We start from the raw sequence: 23,031 nt of genomic DNA, 5'->3' as shown, positions 1-23,031 counted from the left end.
GAGGGAGGAGAAGGGGGAGGGAGAGAGGGAGAGAAATGAATGAGAATAAATTTGTGTGTGTGTAGGCTCAGCTGTAAAGCCCTCCCTTTAGGAGATGCCCTGGTAGACTTCAGCCTGGTTTCTGCCGGAGGTGAGCAAGGGCCTCACTGAAATTCCCCCAGGGATGGGCCTGAAAGAGGGCTAGAGATACGAGGCCACAGAGCCCCACTCAGTGCTCCCAGGGCCTATTCTCAGGAGCACCTTGCTTCCACGTGTTACAAACTACTCAGAGAGGAGTGTACAGACTCCAGGCTATGGCCGGAGAAGGCATCCAGTGAAGTTCTGCCTGAGATGAGTTCTTGTCCTGATGAGCAGAAAGGGAGGGACCAGGCAGGATGGCTGTGAACTGTGGGAAGGATGGAGAGCTGCTGCAAGCAGAAGCCATAGACAGCACGCACAGAGAAGAGAGGTGACACAGTGGCAGGTAAAGGCCAGGCAGAGCCGGGAAAGCTTGGGGCTGCTTTTGATGACAGATTCAGAGGGGGCAGAGGGGGTCAGGAAACTCAGGGACCAAGCATCCTGTCTAGGGATCCAGTACACTTGTGGGCAAAGCCTGCAAGAGATGGGACTGGGAGCCTGGTCCTGAGGGAATGTGCCATGCTTGTCCCGGGGATGGTAGATGAGGCCATCAGATCCAAGCCCGAGATCTGTGAGCATTTTCTTGCCAGCAGACATGTAGAGAAATTACAGGAGCCTCTGTGGTGAGCAACACCAGCATGGCTGGCCAGCCTTCCACCATACTGTTCCCACAACCAACCCCCGACACTGTGCTTTCCTTGCCTGACATCTGGGTCAACCTCAGACTCTGGTCTCAGGTCATGCTCTCTCCTCTGTTAGGATGCCACTTCTAGTTAGAATCACATATGTTGCTGAAATGGAACAGCCAGAAAAGTTGGACGGATGGGAACACCGAAGAAGGCTCACTCCTAGACAGACACAGCCTGGGCACAAGGTAGATCACAGGGGGCAACAGGGCCACCTACATCTATAGCTTATCACCTTACTCACTGGGAATAGTATCAATGCCTGACACAGTCCCCAGGGTACCCGGATGCTGAAGGGGAGGGGAAGAGAGCCCTGCCTCTCTGTCTTCATGGTCTCTGATCAGGCTACAGGCTCTCACTATGGCCAGAACACTCAGACATCCAGAGCTGTGGCCAGAGCCTTCAGTCCTTCATAGACACCTTTGGGGGACATAGGCCCAAAGTTAGAGTCCTTGGGTGAACTCAAAGAATTGTCGTCACTTGCCTTAACTGGATCATCCTTGCCACTGAGCCCAGAGACCAGAGTTCCAAAGTGGAGAGGCTGGACACTTGTCTCATAGCATGGTGGACGTTGTGTGCCCACAGAATCCTCCTGGCATCAATACCTTCCCCTAGGTACCACAGTTCCAGGCATCCACAACCCCACTCAGACTCTCAGAGGCTGTAAAGGGAGGCTCTTGGTATTTGTTCAGTGCTCCTGCCTGGTAGAGGGAATTCATTCCCAGGGCAGACCACTACCATCTGTCTGACTAACAGGCTCCCACGACTGCCATTCCTGGGGAGAGTGTAGGTAGCTCGGGCACCTCACCTTCTGCCTCAGTTGGATCCGAGCATGCTGGTGACCCCTTCCATGCAAAAGGCCTACGTTTGCTTCCCAGTTTCTTCAAAAGTTCCCCTCACCCCCTTTATCAAGCACTGCCAGCTAGCCACTGGACCTAGGTCTCCTTCCGGTTGCTTCTCTGGCATCCCTTCTCACACACTGGTTTTAGGCCTAGGATAAGGGACTCAAAGAAGATCAATGAGAACCCCACAGCCTATTCCCTAAGCCCAACGCCAGGTCCCGGCCCCTTGGATTTAACCCTTCTTAACCAGATCACCTGCTAGCCTCTTCGCATCAAGAAGGAACCGTGTTGCTGTTCTCAGGACCTACATGTTATGTGGTGCTGGTAGGAGCTTAATGGTTTGCTAGACTGCCACACAGACCACCAGGGATGTCCAGCCAGGCCCTGCCGTCCATGTCCTCAGCATGTGGCACAGGCACAACCTATTCACTGAACTGAGGCTGGGGTGACCTGGAAACCTGGGCAGTGAAGCCAAGCACTACAAGGGAAGTTCCAGAGTTCCATCCGTAGCTGGGGGAGGGTAGTCAGAGTTGATATGGGTTGGGGGGTCCTGCCTGGTGAGCTCTGTGGGGCCTAGGGGTGTGGTGTTTTGTGGAATGTGTCAACTAGGTCAAAGTGACGCTCCTGAGGCTGGGGGAGTCATGGGAAGCTGAGCTCTTATGGGGTACCAGCATGACTTTCACAACTTGACAGAAGTGCCCCCGAAGCCTTGTGGCATCTGTACACTCACCATGCTCCAAAGCACACTCCCATGAGCACAGAACAAGGGGTGTGTTCACCCCATCTCACGGAACCACTAATGGATCCATGTGGCCGGGTGAGGCTCAGTACCGGTTCTGGGCGAAGCCTCTCTTGGCTCACACGAGTCCATCTGCTTCCCAGGAACAAACAGTAGGAACCCAGGCTTTTACTCACCGTCTGGTTATCCTCATAGAGCTTCAGGTCATAGCCACTGAGCTCCACACAGAAGATGATGGCAGTGACGCCCTCAAAACAGTGGATCCATTTTTTGCGCTCTGACCTCTGGCCGCCCACGTCCACCATCTTGAACGTGAGCTCCTTGAAGGTGAACTTGTTTTCCACGATGCCCGTGGTCATGTCCCGAGAGCGTAGGATGTCCTCTACCGTGGGGATGTAGTCGGGTGCTGCGATGCGCTCCAGGTCATTCAGGTAGTAGGCTGCGTTGTCCTCCAAGTGGTACTCACTCGAGCGGCCGAAGCAGGCCTGAGCCCCAGGGTCGGCCCACAGCCGGCGCATGACGCCCAGCAGCTCGGGTGTAATCTCACCCTTGCTCTCTGCCGGGCCAGTCAGTGCAAACAGCTGCACGGCATCGTAGGCACGGTCCGGGTTGTGGAAATCGATCTTAAGGGCAGCGAGGGCCCGAATGATACGGGTCAGTGAGTCGATGGCATTGTAGATGATGAGGGGCTTGTACTCCTTGCAGGCCTCCAGGTTGAAGCCGCCACTGTGGATGATCTTCATCTGCTTGACGATGGTGCTCTTGCCCGAGTTGCTGGTGCCCAGCAGGAGGAGTTTGATTTCCCGGCGCTGCCGCTGACTTTCTGAGCGCAGGTGGCGGTCAATTCTCCGGGACCGCCGCGCTGCCTCTTTTTCCTCTGAGCTTTGCCGACATCCCATGGTCTGGTCTGACAGCAGCAGGCCCCCCGATACAGAGCACAGGATGGGTGCCTCTCCCCCTTTTGCCAACAAACAGAATGGTCACAGTGAGGGATGGTGCAAATGTGGGCTGGCGTGACAGGCAGACAGGAGAGACAGCTGACCCGGGAGTACTCAGCACCCGCTTTGGGGCAAGGCCGTGTCACACTGCAATCCCTGCCCCAGCACCTCTTCTCCTGTGGGCATGGCGCTCAGTGCAGCGGGGCAGAGACCACACCCTCCCCTCTAGTGACACTCCACCTCCCTTGTCAGCAGTGTGGCCTGATTTGCCGTAGTCATTCCCTGTATTTGCCACGGTAGGAAGCTGTCCGCTTGCGTCTGCCTAGGCAGTGTCTGCTCAGGCTACTGCTGTCTGGTCGCTGGTTGCTGTGGCGATGCTTCTAAGCACGGCTGGAGGGCCCAGCGCTCCCTGAGGCCCCCCTGCCTCGGGCTGCTCCGGCTCCCTGCCTTGCATCCGGCCCTTCACCTGACGAAAAAGAGAACAGCATGAGCTATCTCCTGGGCCCACCTCAGGCTGGATGGGGAAAGGGATCAGCCACAGGGCCTCAGCAAACAGCAGAACAGTTCAACTCCCAGCCCCTTAGGTACTTCAGGGCCAGTGCCCAACCCACACCAAAACAAATATGCTTGGCCGAAGCCTTCCACTCCGCTGATCTGCTTGACGCCAGGTGCAGGTCGGACAGGAGCGAGCCATGCACAGCTCTTGCCTGCAGCCCCCATGCTGGATTCACTTTTGCCACGCCTTCCTGCCTCCCAGACCTGGCTGACCAGTCCGCTGAGTCTGTGTTTCTGACTTGGGCTCCACAGAATGACCCCCTGTGGCTGTCCACCATTCCAGGACACGGCGGGAGCTCATCCCCACTCTGCTTTGCAGTGTAGTCTTGGCCTTGTCCCTGCCTTAATGAAGTCAGGGAAACTGGGGATCTCCCAACTTTCGTGCCTTTAGACCCAGGGCCACCTTTGTGGTAGAGCCAGATGCATAGAGTGTGTGCAGTGTGTCAGGACAGACTCCGGCCCCACTGTCCCTTCTGGTGGGGGGGGGCGGAGGATCAACAGGTGGGGGTACCACAGGGTCCTGAGTATGCAATAGCTAGGCAGAGGTTTTGAGGAGTGGCCAAGGCCTGCCAATCAGGGCAATATGGTGATAATCTGTCTAGGGAGGCAGGAGAGGATAGGGAGACTCTCAGAGAACTGGGCACTGCAGAGTCCAGGCGTGGCTGCTCTGTTTCCGTCCTATCTAGGTTCAGGGTGAATCTTTCACAGATCCTATCCAGGCTATGGTGCTAACGAGGAACAGCTGGACTCACAGCTGGAGCCAGTGACACCTGTTGACCACCAGGGGGAAGGTTACCTATGAGATTCCTCCATAACAACCTGCTGGATGGCTGGGGCAGGTCTCCTCCAGCAGGGGGCTCAGTTCTGCCTCTGACTGGGAGCCGAGGGTGGCCCGCTGCCATGACACAGCTCTTGCTTTCTTTCCTCTGATCTGTCTTTGCTTGGCTATGGTGCTGTGGGTACATTATAACCGATCGAATGTCCCCTTCCCTGATAGCAGGCTCTGGGGTAGAAGACCCAAGGCAGACGGAGTTCCTAATCTAGGCAAGGGCCTCTCTCTGCCTCCACTCTTATGTGTGAGCAGCATGAGACCCAACCATCCGACCACCCACATACTCCTTACCCATCTGACTTGGACCCTTGGGAAATGGCAGCCCAACCCCCATGCTATGTCTCTTTCTCCTACCCACACTAGACCCACGGTTCTGACTTTCTCCAGTGGCTGTGGCCTTTAGTCTTCAAGGTGTAAATCTCTTCACACGGCTTTTGACCAGGTACTCTGCTGTCTCTCAGCACCTTGGGTAATTCACTCTACATCTCTGAGCTTGCCCCTCATGCTCACTGATATATGGGAGGGGTAGAACATCTAGCACAGACAGACCCTGGTACTCTGCAAGTATCAGCCAATAGCAGCCACCACCCAACTTTTCAGTCTCCGGGGACATCGTCATGGTAATACCTCCTCAGCCAGACTCCATTACCCCCCCCCACCACACTTCTGCCTCCACAGCGGCCCTCAGCTGCCGTGTGACAGGCAGGACCTTCCATGCTGATGCTGCCTGCGCTCTTCCCCTGGCAAAGACTACGAAGCCAGCAGCCTGCCCTGGCTTTAGCTCTGCCATGAGCAGGGTGGTGCTCAGTGCACAGCTCCCCCATCTCCCTGCCCCGGGGCAGGTGCTGGAGTAGGAGACAGGGAGAGAAGGCGAGGTGAAAGGAAGTCTCCACGTCTCTGCAGTCCCACCGCCTAAGCAGCCATGGAATGTGCCAGAGACACCCTAGGTGATTAGATGTCATTCAGACCATCTTGAGACGTCTGAGAACGGAAGCCTTGGGCAGCATGCGCTCAGTGGTGGCACACAAACAACACACGCTCACGTGGACACTGGAGCCACACTCCTGTGTGTCTGTGTAGGAGGTAAAGGTCCGGGAGCCACTTCCCAGCAGTATGGAGTTCCAGGGGAGTCCCTGCTGTGCATTTTACCCATCACCTACATTTCCTTTCGTGAACTTTCCTTAGGTAAAGGGGTTTGTAAGCAAATGTCATGGCGTCGATAAGGCCCTGTCTCTCATCACACTAGCGCTTGCCTGAGCCTCTCTCTTCATGGTCTGTGAGCAGGCAAAAGTCCACACTGATGACCCCAGGGTACAAAGGTGTGTACCACCTTTAGCCTGCTGTGTGTGTGCGGGTGTCTTTCCAGGAAGATGCCTTTCTAGCAGATGCTGGGGGAGGAACTGGAGGGAGCACTAGGAGGGAGCACTAAAGGGGAGCATTGTGGGAAGTAATGGGGGGAGCTCTGGAGCCAACACAACTTCATGGCAGCATGATGGACAACACCCTCCTTCCTGAGGTTGGGCTGAAGGCGTTCCTTGCTAAGATCATATTCTTCGGTATTTTCAAAGTCAAAGGAATAGCTAGGCCTCACCAGCCAGTTCTCCTTTATCTGGATGGCATTAGTGGCAAAGGTCATCTGGAAAATGTGGAGCTGCTAAATGAGCCCCCCAAAGTGTCTGCTGCCAAGACAAGCAGGATCCTCGGGACAGGTTTCAGCTACGATACTATCAGCACAGTCTAGTCAAGATAGGTGACCCCTACTCTAGGTAGGGGACCCCAGAGTCACGATTCCTGAGGGATGGTAGGACAGCCCCCTGCCTTGGTCCAGAGTCGTATCTGAATAGAAGAGCCTGTCTACTTCCTGGCGGTGGACACCTATCTGGCCCTGCCCCTCCCACAGTGTGGCCCTGGGGAGCCCTTCAGGTCCTGCTTGCTCTCCTTGGCTACTCCTGCTGTAGGTGTCTCTTGCTGGACGTCTGCCTGCTCTTTGTAGGTCAGCTCACACGTGTGAGGTACCTCCCTGCCACGCTGCAGCTACTACCGCACTCTGGCTGCTCTGCAGTGTCTCCTGCCAGGCGCAGGTCTCCCTACGGCTGGTGAAACTGTGGTGCGGGAGAAAGATGGACAGCTGTGAATCGAGGAGAGAGTGGCTGTGAGCAGACGGGGCACAGTCCAACCCTAACTGTCCATCCTGTTCCTGCCTTGGCGACCCCCTCCGCAGCACTGGATCTTGAGAATGAAGAGAAGCAGCCTGGCCTTGGGTCTCAAGTGGCGGGCGAAGGAGTTTCTCTGTTTATGGACTTGTGATCTGAATTCCAGGAAATGTGTTTCATCGCCACGAGGCTGCAGGGGAACTGGGAGAGCATGGTGGGGGGCAGTGGGCTGCCATCTGGGAGCCCTATCTGTTGCTGTCTAGAAACCCAGAGCCAAGGGCTGGTCAGCTGCTTCTTGATAAGTGGGCATTGGTTGCTAGGGGACAATAAGAGAATAAAGGGGAAACTGTGGTCAGGCAGTGAGTTTGTGTCATGGGAACTACATGGGCAAGCAACTGTCACAGTGAGGCACAGTGGAGTTATCCTCTGCTAGATCATCAGGGTGCCAGATAGCCAAAACTCGCAGCAAACATGCTGATGATCCTACCCAGAATTCTTTTAGCAGTGGAACTGGGGGATGATGACAGATGCAGAAGTCCAGCTGTTCTCTAAATGGAACCCTGGTCAGGCTCGGTCAGCTCTTCCTCTGAGTCTACCTGGATTTTAGTGGGTCTTGAGGGACTCCTCAAATCTCAGAATGGAACCTGATGTCATCAGGCCAGAGGTAGAGGCTCAGCGGGTGACCACATATTTTGATGTTCCCTGTCCCAGAAACTGCTCATGGGTTCCCGGGGTGATACCCAGCACAGTATCCTTGGGTATGGCCAGAAATAACAGGAGTACTAGACAGAGGGGAGAGGCTTGTACAAAGGTTTGGAATGCGTGGGTGTGGGCAGGAGAGATGAGCCACTAAGGGGTGGTCAAAGGGCCTCAGCAGAGACGAGAAAAGGACAAGGCAAGGGGGAGGGGCATGGCAGAAGAGACGCCTAGCTGGGCTCTTGGTTTTCCTTCATCCAAGAGAAATAAGAAAATGGTCTGAAGCTATGTGTACAGATGTGTGTTTGTGATAGTGACATGTATGCACTTATGTGCATGTGTATGTTTGTGTGTGTGCTCCTGCTTAAATATTATCAGTGCAGCTGTTTGACAGAATGGTGTGTATATGTGTGTGTGTGTTTTCTATTAAATATCAGCGCAGCTGTTCCATGGGATGGGGTGGATGTGTCTGTGTGTAGTTCCACATGGCATCCTGGTACCCTAAAAGCGAGGTGGCCATGGGCAAGAGGAACCAACTATGGTGCAATGGAGAAGGGGGCTGGGAAAACCAGCCAGTGCATTACCTCACACTTGCTTATGAAGCTATGGCTTTCAGCTTTGGAGCTTGGGGTTGTCTGCACTGGGTAAGACAAAGACCGAGTCCCTACACTTGCTCTGGTAAAGACAACAAAAGTCAGACCACAGACGGGGCAAAAACAGCAGCGAGTGACAAGGTGTCAAACTTTCTTGTAAAAACGGAGCTCCCATTAGGAGGGGAAGGTCAAAGGTAGAGAACATAGGCAGCAAGTCTGCAAAGGTGGGTAAGGCTGGCTGCCTAATAGGTGACAAATGATTGCAAGCAAGTGGCAGAGGATGTGCACAGGTGGGCATCTGAGGATGCAGGAGATGTTGGTGAAAAGGCTGAGGCACCCGTGAGAAGGCTGGCAGGACAGCTGGAGTGATGATCCGATGGCAAATCAAAAGCCACTATTGGAGAGGAGATGCCGAAAGTAGCAGGCATTTGGGGGTGGGCGGTCAACTCTCCTTGGAGTGTGGGACCTCAGTACAGACGCATGCACTGTATCAGTCAGTATCAGCAAGTCCATCCCAAACCTCCATCAGATGCATGCAGCCAGAGGCAAGTCCATCCCAGCCCATCAGATGCATGCAGCCAGAGGCATGTATAGCATGATGACTCTGCCCTGCAGTTTTTGGCAGCTGGTTTTCTTTGGCCCCCCAGTTCTTTACAAGCTCCATGCTGGCCTCAATCATGCCACTGCACAAAGACCGTCCGTGCGCAGCATGCAAATCCTGACCCCGCACAGGGAACCCTCTACTCAAAGTCCATGCTCCTTCCGGTTCCAAGGCCAGGACTCTCAGTTTGTGATTGTAATCTATCACAGTGCTAAGCATCTTCCTTAAGACCCCCCTCCCTGCCTGAGTCTACAGCAGGGGTTCTCAACCTGTGGGCTTGAGATCCACCCCTTTGGGGGGATCATGTGTCAGATAGCCTGCATATCAGATATTTATGTTACGATTCATAACAGTGGCAGAATTACAGTTATGAGGTAGCAATTGAGTAATTTTATGGTTGGGGGTCACTACAACACGAGGAATTATATTAAAGGGTCACAGCATTAGGAAGGTTGAGAAACACTGGTCTAGAGTGTCTGATGTGGGTTAGCCAAGGCCCAGGTTACATCCTAACACACTGGTGGGCTACTCCACGTCCTCAAACATCACACACCTTGGGTGCATCAGGAGTCCCACTGTCTTGTACCCCAAGCAAAAAATTTGGCCTGGGGCATCTCCAGTCTTGCATATGTGGTTGCAGGTCTTTTGGTTTTTTGAGACAGGGTTTCTCTGTAGCTTTGGAGCCTGTCCTGGAACTAGCTCTTGTAGACCAGGCTGGCCTCAAACTCAGAGATCTGCCTGCCTTTGCCTCCCGAGTGCTGGTATTAAAGGCGTGCACCACCACCGCCCTGCAGTGGTTACAGGTCTTGAGGTAGAATCAGGGATCCCTCTCATGAAGTTCTTTCTAACCCACGGGAGCCACTCTGGGGCTGCTTGCACTTGCCTGACCCTGGCCTATTCTAAAGTTTTCCACGGAGGCCCAGTGTTCCCCAAGTGGTGATGAACCTCAGTACTGCCCATGTCCTCCACCCCACTTTTTACCCTGTCAGTGGCAGCTCTTCTGCCTCCCACACTTCCGTGGCACCCAACTACCATGCCATAACGTGGAATGGGCAGAGGGCGGGTGGCTCAGTGGCAGCAAGCTGAGATCCCAGGCCCCTCTTTCACACCAGGCTGTCAGGTAACAGGGGAAGTCTCAGCTCCGCAGCCATGCCGTATCGCAGTCTGCAAGAACTGGCAGCAACAGTGCATCTGAGGTCCCCTGAGGCTGGCACCTGGGCTGTTCACACACTGCTGGCCTTTGGCTGCCCAACTCATTAGCCAGGAGGATTCCCCAGGCCAACGGAGCTCATTCATTTCTTCTCATGAGTTCTCGGCTGGGTGTGGTGGTGTACACGCCATGAAAGGATTCTTTATGAATCTATTTCATTTGTGTGTGTTCGTGAACAGTGGTGGGTAGTTTTGCGCTGGCCTCTAGGGATGTTTGTCCCAGGGAAGTCAAGACAGTGGGCTTGGGGAGAAGGTACTGGACTAAGCCAGGGCTGCAGCAGCAGCATGCCTCCTTGGGCAGCTGGAGTCACCAGGGGAAGCAGGGCCCAGAAGACCGTGGCTACAGATACATGGTCCCAGCACCCAGGAGGCAGAGGCAAGAGGATCACGAGCTCTGGGCCGGCTTGAACTATATAGTAAGCCCTGTCCCAGAATGAATGAACCCATTAGTGAACACTCCAATGGATACTGGACCCTCTCGCTTACCCCTGGAACTGAAGTCCCCGAGTGGACACCCAGTATGGCTTTATTTTAGAAAATGAAGAAAGCGGAAAAGCTTGTGCCTGCGGCTGCCGCTGATAACCAGTTTCCTGCCCTCTTAATTTGGAAACATTTTCTCCTGCCCCTTCACGCCTGCCTTGCTAGATGCGTGCTCTCTGCTTCAGCTGCAAGACCGTATGTTCCTCGATTCCTTCCCTGCCAAGGTGGAGCAGCCCTTGTTAGGTTTGTGCAGAGCCAGGCCCGGACTACAGGAGGAGTCTTCACGTTGTGTGGCCCTCTCGCCAGTTCTACTTCCCTTCTCTGTACAAAGTAGACCCCAGAAGCCAAGACCCCGCAGCTGTAGACCTGTTCTCTGCAGGCAGATCTGTCCCCACATTGTAACTGCCTCGTCACTGTCTGGGGTCCCGGCAGACTCTTCAGGAATCCATGTGTTCTTGAACAGTGGAGGGTGGCTTTGGGCTGGCCTCGGGGAGTGTCTGTCCCAGGGAAGACAGTGGGCTTGGGGAGAAGGTAGTGGGCTGCACCAGGGTTTCACTGGGCAGTCTAAGCGGCAGCATGCCTCCTTGGGCAGCTGGAGCCACCAGGGGATGCAGGTGTTTAGGGAAACTCAGCCCAGGAGCCTGTGGCCACAGACACCTGGCTGACAGCTACACTCCCATCCCACACTTGTCTGCTCTCATCGACACCTGCACATGTGTAAGAGTAAGCACAGGGATTGGTCCGTCACTTTATAGAGGTCTAAAGAGAGAAGGCGACGCTCTCAGGGGAGGCTACAGAACTCAGCTTTAATCACGTCCCTCCCCCTGCCTCTGTACCCCACTCTCTTTCCTAATCTGGCCACATCTGGATACAACCTGCTACAATGTTTTTCTTGAAATGGATACACATGCACACCGCATGGCACGCGCGCGCGCACACACACACACACACACATCTCCATACTTCAAGAAGAACTTTAAGTGGAAAGTCAGAGTCGTTCATCACAGAAATTATCTGGAATACACAACAAGGGGAAGGACGTGTTTTTGCTGCTAGCCCGGGACTCGCGTCTGCGGAAGAGCTAGGCCAGGTCACTCGTTTATTAAACAGCAAGGATTAGTGCCTGCTGGATGGGGAGAGCCACACTGGCACCAACTGAGATTTTCTCCCCAAAGACAGAAGATTGTGAGATGTAGAGAGGATTACCTTCCTCAGGAGAAAGGCTGGCACAGGACCTCCTAGGGTTTGGTGGCCACTGTGTCTCTTGCTCTGAGACAGAGATGGAGATGCTGGGTTCTGAAGCCACTGTTTTCTGGGAATGCAACTGGGATGAAGGGAAGGCTTGGCCCGAGGATGTCTCTCTGGGACACTCGTGGGAGAAGACTCCTGCGCTGTGGCACCGACACTGCACCCCTTGTCTTTAGGCCAGAGACCCCTTCATCCCCTTCTCTGCCCAGCTGCACTTCCTTGTAGCAGGGCATCCTCCACGGCTTCGGTCAGCATTTCAGATCTGTGTCTGGGCCTACGGCTCTCCACTCTCAGAGCCACGTGGGCAACACAACCTCTCTGCCCTCTCAGACTTGAGTCCCAGTATGTATCGCTCTGCACCGTGCAGGGGAACACGGGGAGGACAAGCTGAGTCTGCATACCAAGGAGCTCATGCTATGGCTGGAAGATAACCAGACGGTTCCTGACACAGACCAGCATTGCGGTGGCAGGGACACGGTGGCGGGTGGAGGACAGCACAGGTGAAGAATGGCTGACCTAACAGCAAGAGGGGACCATCGGCAACCTGGAGATTATGCCCTCACCTCAGAGGGAGGGTTTAGTCTGGGAGTGGTCCCCTGGAGGCTAGCACCAGGGCTAGGAAACTGTGCTGGATGGGGAGTGTTCTTGGGCAGGGTCGTGCAGGAGCGGCTGCCACGTGGGATGCCACAGCTGCCACAGGGCTCCCAGAGCAGCTGTTTCCCTGGGTTTGGAAGAGGCACTTCTGTATTACAGCCCTCCATGTTACGGCGTAAGATGCCAAGTGGACATCTTGGCAAGGCTGAGCACAGTCAGTGTGTGTGCTGCGGAGTGAGTCAGAGCTAAACCCACACTCATCTGGATGATGGGGCACACGTTTCCACACTCGTCCTGATGACAGGGGCACACGTTTCCACACTAGTCTGGATGATGGGGCGCACGTTTCCACGCTCATCTGGATGACAGGAGCACACATTTCTGAGCAGTGGCTGTTCAGGTCTCCCTGAGCCTTAGGATTAAGGGCAGCCCTCGAGGCCACCGCCGAGCGGTGCCAGTGAGGATGTGGGAGACAGCCATGTACACGCAAACCCTGTTCTGGCTTCCTCTGTGCCTCTTCCCTCAGCTAGGGTGGCTATAGGGAAGGTCTGATAAGTTCATTTAGGCTTTTGATACAGCATGTATTTTGGGATCAAAAGCCACATCTTCTCAAAAGAGATAAAAACCTCTGCTTGCCTTGACACCAGTGACACTGGACAAAGACAGGGTAGGCAATTCCACCAAGGAACTGCTCTAGTGGGAAGAGAGCTCAACCCACCTCTCCTTCCTGTTAACCCTACCAAACCCCTAGCTTCTGCTTCCTGGGTTCAGGTTCTATTTCACACCCTCAGGGCCACAGTGCCTATCACACGTGACATTTTCCCGACTGCTTTTGAAAGCAAGGTGTGAGGCCGGCTCCATGGTGGTACTGGATTTTGCCCCAGGAAGAAAGGGCAGACTGGCCCCTCCCTGGCCTCAGGGTTCCTGGGTCCCCTCAGGGTACTCTTCCTGACCACACTGTGAGTGTGGTCTTCCCTGAGATCCCCACTGTGGGCCTATCAGGGCTTCTGCTCTACCCTCACCCCCCAACTGCCAGCTCCACTTCCTTCAGAGCAGGTGCTCTGTGAAAAGATTTGCAGAACAGATGGATGGATAGATGGTCCAATGCCGAAAGATGTTTGCACAGAGCTCGGAGCTTCCCAGCGTTCCCTTTGGAGTACGTTACCTAACGTGACCTTGCTTAGGAGCCTGTGATGGACGGGCCGCACACCAACAGCCCATATGGATCTCGGTCTCTGAGGCCTCCGCTGGCCCTGGTTCTGCTGAGATTCCAGGGACCCTTTATCTGCTTCCCTGACCTTCTGGCTCCTACTTTCCATATATCTCCCTTATATGGGTATCCCACCCATCCTTCCTGAACAGGAGGCCCATCCAACAAAGACCCCAGACTTAGAAATTTCTAGTTCCCTCATCCACATGGGCAGGAGTCCCCAGGCTTCTCCCACTTCCGAGCCCTCCCTGCCTGAGATAATCACTTGCTACATATTCCGTACCAGGCACGTGCTCATCCTGAGCCCTCTTCTCCCAGGTTCCTAGGCTCTTATGCCGTATTTTCTTCCTGATTCTCTAGCCCTCAGCTGGTGTCTTTCCCTCCTGGTCCCTGTCCCGGTCTTCATTTGATTCTCTTTCTAGCCCCCCAGCCCTAGTCCCATACTCTCTGTCCCACCTCCTTATTCCATTCTCTCCTCATCATCTTGGCCGAGGACCCCTTTTCCAGTCCTTGTCGCCCCTGCCCGTGCCCTCTCCTCCTGGTCCCTATCTCACTACGTCTCTTACTGGTTCCTGGACCTCTGTCCCACTTTCCATGCCAGGGGCGTCTCTTCCCTTCAGGTTGCCCCTAGACTCTCCCTCTACCGAGCATGGCAACTTTCAGGCTGGCCTTCCCTGGGAGCTGTTACTCATCACCGAGCAGTCCCCTCCCACCCTTGGTCTGTCCCTTGTGACTTATGTTTGCTGTACATCAGTTTACAACTTCTCAAGTAGAAAGCATCCCCCATGAGAACAAACAGTAGACACCCACAACCGAGGAGACCAACTTTAAATGTAATCAATTATTAAGATGCATTTCTGATACCCATTAATCACCAAACATTGGTATCAAAGATGGGGCTGTTGGCTTGCAGCTTTAATGAGAAGAGATTTATAGAGAACGCTGAGGAACAAAAGCTAAGCACTTTAAATGCTTCCTTATCACTTAATACAGCCGGGAGTACATTCCTGTGCTGCGGTGCAGTGAAGCTGGGATCTTCCCTCAAGCTTCAGCTCACATTCTGGAGCTGCCAGTGATGTCCTTGCTTAACTACTGCGGCGCACCTTGTAAGACACCCCGCGCACTTTCTCCAACGTCAGCGTGGCGAGAAGGGAGCTGCTCTGAAAACCCTGGGCTGTTATTACTCCCTGTGCCCAGACTTAAATTGTCTTACCCACACAAAACCAAACTACGCCCAGCTCTGAGGACTCACAAATCAGCCGCCGTGATCTTGACAGAAGCCCCCTTGACAGTCATCTTCTATTCGTTTATGTAATATTCAAGGATGTAATTATAATAAGGACAACTGACATAAATACGCTTGGGACAAACACAGCTGGCGCACAGGGGTGGGAAGACAAGTGCGCCGGGGTGTTGGAGGACTACCCGCCGTCCCGGAAAGGCATGCTTTACAGGGAGAACAGAGAACTCCCGTCCTCCGCTAGCCAGTTTCAATAAGGCTTGCAAATGATTTTGCATTTTATTTATCACAAACCCTGCAAGTGTCTGAAAATTGATAGAAAATGCAGGGTTTCCTGATTTGGCTTAGGAAAACATGACTCTGTTTGTGGTATTTTTGCAAACAAAGTCACGAGGGCCCTGGCCACTGGATTAGCTTTTTCATGTTGCCCCTACAAGCTTCCTGACTTGCAAACTGGCAGCAGGTCCTCCTTCTTTGCCACCTCCAAGTGCTCTCGCTCTCGCTCTCTCTCTCTCTTTCTCTCTCTCTCTCCTAGAGTCCAAGTAGATATTAGAACGTACAGGAGCATGAGGAGTGTGTATATAGCGACCCCGTCCCCCAGACAGCCCCTAACCCAACCAAAGGCTCTGCTATGGCTAGGCCTATCACAGAGGCCTATTAGTGTCCTACTAAAGGATGGTGAGATCACTAGAGACCCTTTCCTGTATCTCCGTGACTCTGGCCAGCTACATGTCCAATCTTCTGGCCCACAGCAGCCACCAAGGCTGACCAGACAAGCGGGGATAGCTTCACTGGGAACACTGACCAGAAGGAGATTTGGCCTGGACTGAAGAGGTAAAGATGAAGAATTTGACCTATAGAGGAGAAGGGGGAGAAGACAGCCAAGAGGTAGGGTCTTTAGTGAGAGCCACATTAAATGGTGTGCTGCCCGGGGGGAGCTGTGGCCTGGGGAAGCTTAACCGTTTGCTTAATAGGGTCCTTGGGCTGGGGAGACAACCTTTATGTCACTATACTGGACCTCTGCAAATTCCTGCCCTTGTCTGAGACATCCATAATCTAACCCTGCTTTCTGAAGCCCTTTTCTTCTCTTTGCTCTTTGGAACACAAGGTGCGCCTCCCATCTATCTACCTGCTTCCCTTTCTTCCTCGTTCTGCCCCACAGCCCTCTTTTAGACCCATCTAAACTAACTCTTAGGTTTAGACTCAGTTCACATAGCCAGCATGATGCTGGGATCCTCCTCAGGGCTGAGAAGGGCCCAGGAAAGTGCAATTTTGTCAGTGTGAGATCCACCTGTGGCTAGCTAGCTGCCTGGGGCCTTCGCCAACAATAGGTCACTTCTGTGAGCATCCGCACCTGCAGTTACTCCTAAACCTTGATGAACAATCTTGGTGAGGTCCTTAAGAGGCAGAGTCTAGCTTGGCATAGTAGTACACAATCCCCGCACTGGAACTGAGAGGCGGATGACTCTCTGAATTTGAGGCCAGTCTGATCTACATAGCCAGTTCCAGGACAGCCAGGGCTTCGTAGAAAAACCCTGTCTCAAAGAAACAGAACCAAACTAAAACAAAAAAAGGCTGAGTGGAGTGTTTTTATATTATGATGAGCAGAAGAACACCCATGAGGAACTTGCAGGGAGTGGGGGTGGGGTTCAGGACAGCACTGGGGACGAAGGTAGTACTATGAAGTTCCAGCCATGGAAGAGCACTGGCCTGACCACATGGGGAGTTTAGGAGGGGGAAGAGCTCCATCCACCACTGTCCACTCTGAGGAAGAGGCAGATCAACACAAGTATTTCCAAAGAAGAGGGCTCCAGGGCCCTGCCGCAGATGCCCACAAGTGTAGCACACCAGCAGGTGACAGTGTGGCCACATGACCAAGCGCTCCTGGGAGTACTATGGCCGTGCAAACCGTGCTCAGTTACTGCCCTTCTAATGGGGCACCTTAGGCCAGGACTGGGCCCCTCTGTTATCCTTCTATCTATAACCTGGTCATTGAGCTTAATCTGCTTAGTCTGTCACCTGGACAGCAGCAGTGACCTCACAGGGGCCCTTGCTGTCACCCATTTCCTTAGTGCTCCACCAGTAGCTAAGGGTTTCTTATTGGACATAAGGCAACTGGTATCTCCCTGCTGTGCTTCTTAGAGCCGTCTTCCTGCCTCTTGCCATTCTAGTTCAGAGCCGGCGTTACGGTCTTGCCAGGGCCCAGGGGCTCTGCTGTGGCACACTCTTCACCTGCCTCCCCGCCCCCACTCCCTCCTTTGCTTATCTCCCCAGTGATCTCTATCACAAAGGGATCCCTCTCAACTGAGGACAGCTGTGCCCTCCATCTCTTCTCTGACGAAGCCTGTGGAATTTTGTTCAGAGACATCTTCCATCCAATGGTTCAGATGTCTCTTCCTTACAAGCAAAACCAATCACCCTGACCCAAATATCCAAGTCTAACCTCACAGTACTGTTTCTTTCCATGACAACATGTACCACATAGATCGCGCATAGTGGGGTGCTAACCCCTCTCTGAATCATGATCAATGACGTAACCAGCACGAAATGACTGAGCTAGGGATGTGGACATCTGAATACTCCTTCCCCTGGATGGCAATGCTGCCCTGCTGAGGAGTGACCAGGTTTATAGTCTGGGACATCCTTTATCCTGTATATTTTGGGGGGCTGGGTTTCTGTTGTTGCCTTCCCTACATACACTCCAAGCTGTTCTGAAGTCCCCCACCCCCGCAATGGGCTTGTTCTCCCCTCTTTAGCACTGACCTTCTTCCTGTACCAGTGACAGAGACATCTCTAAGCCCTAGAGGCTAAGGGCCAGGGGCTGTAATGCATTCTGACCCAGAACGTACCTATAACCTGATACCAAGGATGTGTGTGTGTGTGTGTGTGTGTGTGTGTGTGTGTGTGTGTGTGTGTGTGATTCAAGGAACCCCAAGAGCTGGGGCAGGGAGGAGGGTGCTGGTATACAATCAGGAGGCTTCCTGGAAAAGGCAGGTGGAATCGGGGGAACAGGAGTGGCCCCATCAATGCCTCTGTGCAGCCCCAGCCACAGGGCAGGACAGGGCAGGCTGGCTCTGTGTGTGTGTGTGTGTGTGTGTGTGTGTGTTGTTATCGCAGAGGAAATCGATGCCTGGCACCAGCCCAGTGTTTAAGGGAAATGAATAGATTTTGGCTGAGGACAAAGAGAGTTTGATTAATCAGAAATTGGATAATAGAGGCAACACTCTAATTATTTTTCTTCCCAGCATTTATCAAGAAATATGTTTGCAGTGCATATCAGAGGTAACAGAGTGGGTGAGGGGGCAACTCTGCTGCAGCGAATGTCTGGCTGAGGGGCAGACCATCTGCACCTACACTCATGGCAGGGATGGACGTGAGGATCCTGGATGCAGGTCCACAGGGCAATCGGAGGCAAGGGGGGCAGGCGAACAGGTCTGAGCATGTGCATGACCGGGACAACTAAGACCCTGAGGACACGCCATGAAGAGTGGAGCTGGGGGAGGAGGCACAGGGCCAGGCATCAGTCAGCACAAACCCCATACTCACATACAGACTAATGTTAACCTGTCCCAGAGGCCCCCTTTCGCCTGGCTCTGCCTACCCAACCCCAGCATGGATAGAGGGCAGAAGGGCACACACTACCACTTCAGGTCAAGCTGTTTCTCATGGAGGTCTAGGACCTGCTGAAGCCAGGTTGTTAAAAGGTTGTTAGGTCGATCTTGCCAACCCTCATCTAGGAGGACCTTCGGGGGCTCCCCCAGCAGCTAGGGTTTTTTTTCCCCCACTTTCACCCTGGTGGACCACTCTATGGGTCAGGTCGGGACACTGAGTCTCTCAGAGTCTAGGGCTCACACACCTTGTAATGCTCTGGTCACTCTGCCTCCTTCTCCCACATTATCCCTACTCCTGCAATATTTCCTGCGGAAACCTGTAGTTTAGTGCTCTCTTCCCGTGATAACCCGGTCCACTCAAACAGGTGGGCTTCTTAGGGTTCCACACAGGAATGAGATTTATGCCTGTGAGGAGCTTGGCCTTGTTAAGTGGCCTCTCTGTTTCACTAGCTCATTCATTCATTCCCACTGTCCACACGGTGAGGCTGGTATGGGGCAGGGAGGGAGGCAAGACATCAGCAGACAGAGGGACAGTCAACGACAGTGGCCCAGCTGCTTCTGAGACTCCAGATGCCAATGACAGGAATGTTGAGAGTGAGGAGTCCTTCCCTGTGTGTGTGTGTGTGTGTGCTCATGCATGCACACGCACGTGGGGGAAGGGGTCAGGGCCACATCCCCAAGTAAGGAGATATGGGATGAGTCAAAGCTGCCGGGCAACAGGCAGGCTGTAACAGCCGGTTGGCTAGCTGCTGGCAGGCACCTTTCTACCCTGCCCGGTAAACTTCTTAAGGATTATCACTAGCCAACCGTGACTGTTTCCCTCTGAACTATGACACGGCCTTAGAGTCATCTTCGCCACAGCATGCTTTAGGTGGCCATGCTGAATCTGGAATAAGAAATGAAAACTTTCCGTACCCTCCACTCAGCACAGAGTCTCTGATTTAAAAACGAGGTGTGTGGGGGGGTGCTGGTACAGTAGCTCAGCCGTAGAGGGTTTGCCTGTGTGTGCAAAGTACCCCAAGTACTGCAAAAATTAAACAAAACAGCGAGCAAATAAAATAATAAAGGTGGGGGAATTCAGGTGGGGGTAAGGGGAGAGGACAAAAGTGTCTCAGGACACTCTTTGCAAGCAGCCCTGCTGACCTGACCTGATAGGCTGTTTTCAGATCTGGGACCACTTAGCCACTGACTGTGTCACTTTCCTTCCATCGGGATCTTGTTTTGTCCGCCTAGGGCAGTTTCCCACGATTCACCTCTCGTGCGCCACTTCTGTGTAAATTCCGCTCCCTCGTTTAATCAGGGTTCCACTGAGGCACACCACATCACCAAGGGGCCAGGTGTCGGTCTGAGGTGTCTGACCCAACCTTAGCAGCCAGGCAACTGACCGGTGTCCGTCTGGCACATGAACCACAGCCAGGTCTGATGGGGCCCAGCTGGTGGTTTGTGATAGGTTTTCATCTCTCTTTGGAGCAAAGGGCTAAGCCGGGGCTACCATTCTTCATACCAGTTAGCACCTGCCAACCCTCTGCAAGAACAGGACTCAAAGGGATGGACTGAGGTACAACCACTTACTGGGGGGGGGGGAGGGCGTTCCCCAAGAACAGATTTCCTGGGAGTTATTCTTCTCATAGATGGACGCCAAAAATGTCCAAGCCTCACACCTCTTTCATTCAGACCCAGGAAACAATAAACAGCAAATAAAGGAAATAAATAGGTCAGACTGGTGACTGGCAAGGTGTGTGTGGGGGGAGAAGTGGGAGGGGCACAGACGCACTCCTGGGACGTGAATAAGGTTATAGTGAGGTTCCAGTCGGACTCAAGCAAGCATGGGGTCAGAGATGTGAAAATTCCCTCAGTGTGTGGCCCTGTGTGAAAGCCGGAGCAACCGCAAGGCCCATTCTGTCCTGTGGAGAGACCTGGCCTGCAATGCCGATGCCAGGAATCGAGCAACCCTGCAGTTAGAGGAGGGCAACCCACTTTAGGCAGGATCTGAGACAGCGGAAAGACGGCGGGTGAGGCCAGCTTCCACACTGAGTGCCCAACCCGGCAGCGGACCCTCAGCTCTCTACAGTTAGCCTACAAGGAACCTCACAGTCTGTTTACTCCTCTCATCCCTTTAGAGAAAAGGAAAATGTGGCCCAAAGGGGTAAAAGGGCTAAGGAAATAAGCCCAGTCCGGATGGGAAATGCCCAGGCTTGCTGCAACTGCTCTGGCTGGAGCACAGGCCAGGGCCTGAGAGCTAGCAGCGGGTTCACCCCTGGCTCCAGGCCCACAGGTCCAGCCAGGTAGCCTCCAGCATGCTTCCTGTGGCCTACTGGGGGATAAAGCCAGTCTACAGAGGAGGAAGCTGAGCTATCCCCAGGCTGCCGAGACCCCCAGGTTCCTTAATGCCCTTCCTAAGCCTGGTTTGTCAAGGACAGTGGCTTTCAGGGTCTACTGAGGCACTGAAGACCCCCCCCACGCCCATCAGGTCTCAGGTCTCCTCAACTAAAACTGAGGTAGAAACAGGTCCCTCCGCCACTGTGAGGGGATAACAAACATCGCCTGACCCCTGGGAGGCATCTGGCTGTGAAATCCAGGGTAGACTTGGTAAGTCTTCCTTGGGGACGTCCATGTCTGGGCTCTAGGGAAATATGAACATCAGTCTACATCCCTCTGACCCAACTCAGCAAAGGACCACGACACCTGTGGCACACAGGGACACCCTCTCTGAGGGATCAGGATTCAGGCCATGCCCATCCAGGAATCCTGTCCTGGCGGTTCTCCATCCTAGGAGCTGGGGTCTCTCTCTCAAAAGGCCTGCTTTGACCACAGTCTCCCCTAGCATGGCCATGGCCACGAGAGCCCTGGGGACAGGATGTACCTCTAGCTGGATTCTGCTAGAAGGAACGTTGGGGTTGACACCAGAAGGCCCCTCCCCGCACTGTGGCTTTTGACAGTCTAGCTTCCTAGCACTTCTTGATGGGTTCTCCAGGGACATCGCTAAAAGAGACGTATACCTTAATTTAGAAGTGAATAACTCAAAACTCTGTGATGTAGCAGGCTTCGGTGGAGAGAGAAAAAAAAAAAAAACTCACGGCAGCCACTGTACGAAGCTGCTAGCCACACCTGCCCCGTGTCTGACTGTGGATGGGCCAAGATGTACCTCCCGCTACCTGCCGTCTTGAGTGGCTACTGGCCACCAGGGACAAAGATGGAGGGGGAAGAAATGATAACGGACAGGAAACAAGTTTTAATGAGTGGCTCTGGGATCCCTAGCCAGGAGACGGAAGGCAAGATCACAGGCTAGTCCTGACTGACCCCACACAGCCGATCTCCCCACTCAGGGGAAGGAAGAAAGGAGCGGAGGGAGGGCAGTGGGCACGTCACAGGACAACTTGTTAGGCCTCCGTCTCTGCCCACCGCAACCCAAGCACTGCTCCTACAGTCTCCAGAAGTAGGCCGGCTTCACGGGCATACACATAGGCGACTATACAGGGTCCTTAGTCAAGCCTGATGCTGAGCTGTGACCATTCTGAAATGCTTACTAATTTCTTACCAAACCCCAATCATTAGTGTAGCCAGGGCATCCTACGGCGCTCAACCCCACTGTTGAATACAGGGCACCTCCCCTGATGTGGGAGGTGATGTATGCTGTGGATATGTTTATTGCCATTGGTTAGTAAAGTAACTGCTTTTGGCCAACGGCTTAACAGAATATAGCTAGGCTGGAAAAGATTATCTATCTATCTATCTATCTATCTATCTATCTATCTATCTATCTACCTATCTATAGAGAGAGAGTAGATGGAGTCAAGGGAGAAACCATGTAGCTGCCGCAAAGGTAAACCATGACTCTCGTGGTAAAATATAAAATAATGGAAATGAGTTAATTTAAGATATAAAAGTTAGCTAGAAATATGCTTAAGCTAGTGGCCAAACAGTACTGCAATTAATATAGTTTCTGTGTGATTATTTTGGATCTGGGTGGCTGGGAAACGAACAAGTGGTCTCTGCCTACACCCCCCACCCCATATCCTGGGATGCCTTCTTCAGCATCCTGAAGGACCATCCCAAGGGTGTTCCCACCTAGCCAGTTTGTCAGTTCTCCTACCTCACCCTTATCCGTTCAGGTCCTATCCACCTTGGGTCTTCAGCAACCTCATTGGCCCACAGCTTCCTGGACACTTCGATGCCAAGGACTCCACTGACTCTAGCTCTGACCACGACCTGGTCAATACCTGCCCGAGTCTCATCAGATTCCCAAGTCTCTTCCTCTTGCAGGGGTCTTGGTGAGCCTTCTTCCTTAGCCAGGCCAGTGGTATCCTTCTAGTGGCTCAGATAAAACCCCAGAGCTCCCGCCTGACTCACACCCTTCTCCAGTCCCTTGCCCGAAATAGTGCATCGCCCCCAGTGGCCTCAGGGTCTCATCCCAGTCCAGTCTACTTTTCTTTTACTTAGAGAATCTTTGCTCTTTGGTAGTAGGGATGGGACTAAGGGCTTCCCCGTTTGATGATTCTCTCCCGCTTAAAGCTATACACCCAGCAGAGCAGAGCAGCTTTAAACACTCCAACTGTTTCAGATCTTCCTCTGTTCTACCCTGTGCTGGTCCTTGGACTCACTGGAGTGTGAGCCTTACCTGTCCCAGTTTTAAGACCCTACCCATATGCCTGCATTGGGTTCCGGCCACCTATTCTTTTCTTTCAGA

General features: G+C 53.5%; 1 protein-coding gene across 1 annotated transcript in view; it reads right to left on the bottom strand.

Annotated features, from left to right (window-relative positions):
• The window catches only part of Gnaz (G protein subunit alpha z), a 49,967-nt gene that overhangs the window by 23,213 nt on the left and 3,723 nt on the right, over positions 1-23,031 (bottom strand). Inside the window, exon 2 of the mRNA XM_057751409.1 lies at positions 2,561-3,788. Within this exon, the coding sequence (XP_057607392.1) occupies positions 2,561-3,283 (723 nt within the window). The 5' untranslated portion in view covers positions 3,284-3,788. The remainder of the gene's footprint in view (positions 1-2,560; positions 3,789-23,031) is intronic.

This window comes from Chionomys nivalis, chromosome 19 (genome assembly GCF_950005125.1).
Source record: "Chionomys nivalis chromosome 19, mChiNiv1.1, whole genome shotgun sequence".
In the NCBI taxonomy this organism is placed as follows: domain Eukaryota; kingdom Metazoa; phylum Chordata; class Mammalia; order Rodentia; family Cricetidae; genus Chionomys; species Chionomys nivalis.
The sequence above is the reverse complement of the archived record's forward strand: the minus strand, read 5'-3'. Positions and strand labels throughout refer to the sequence as shown.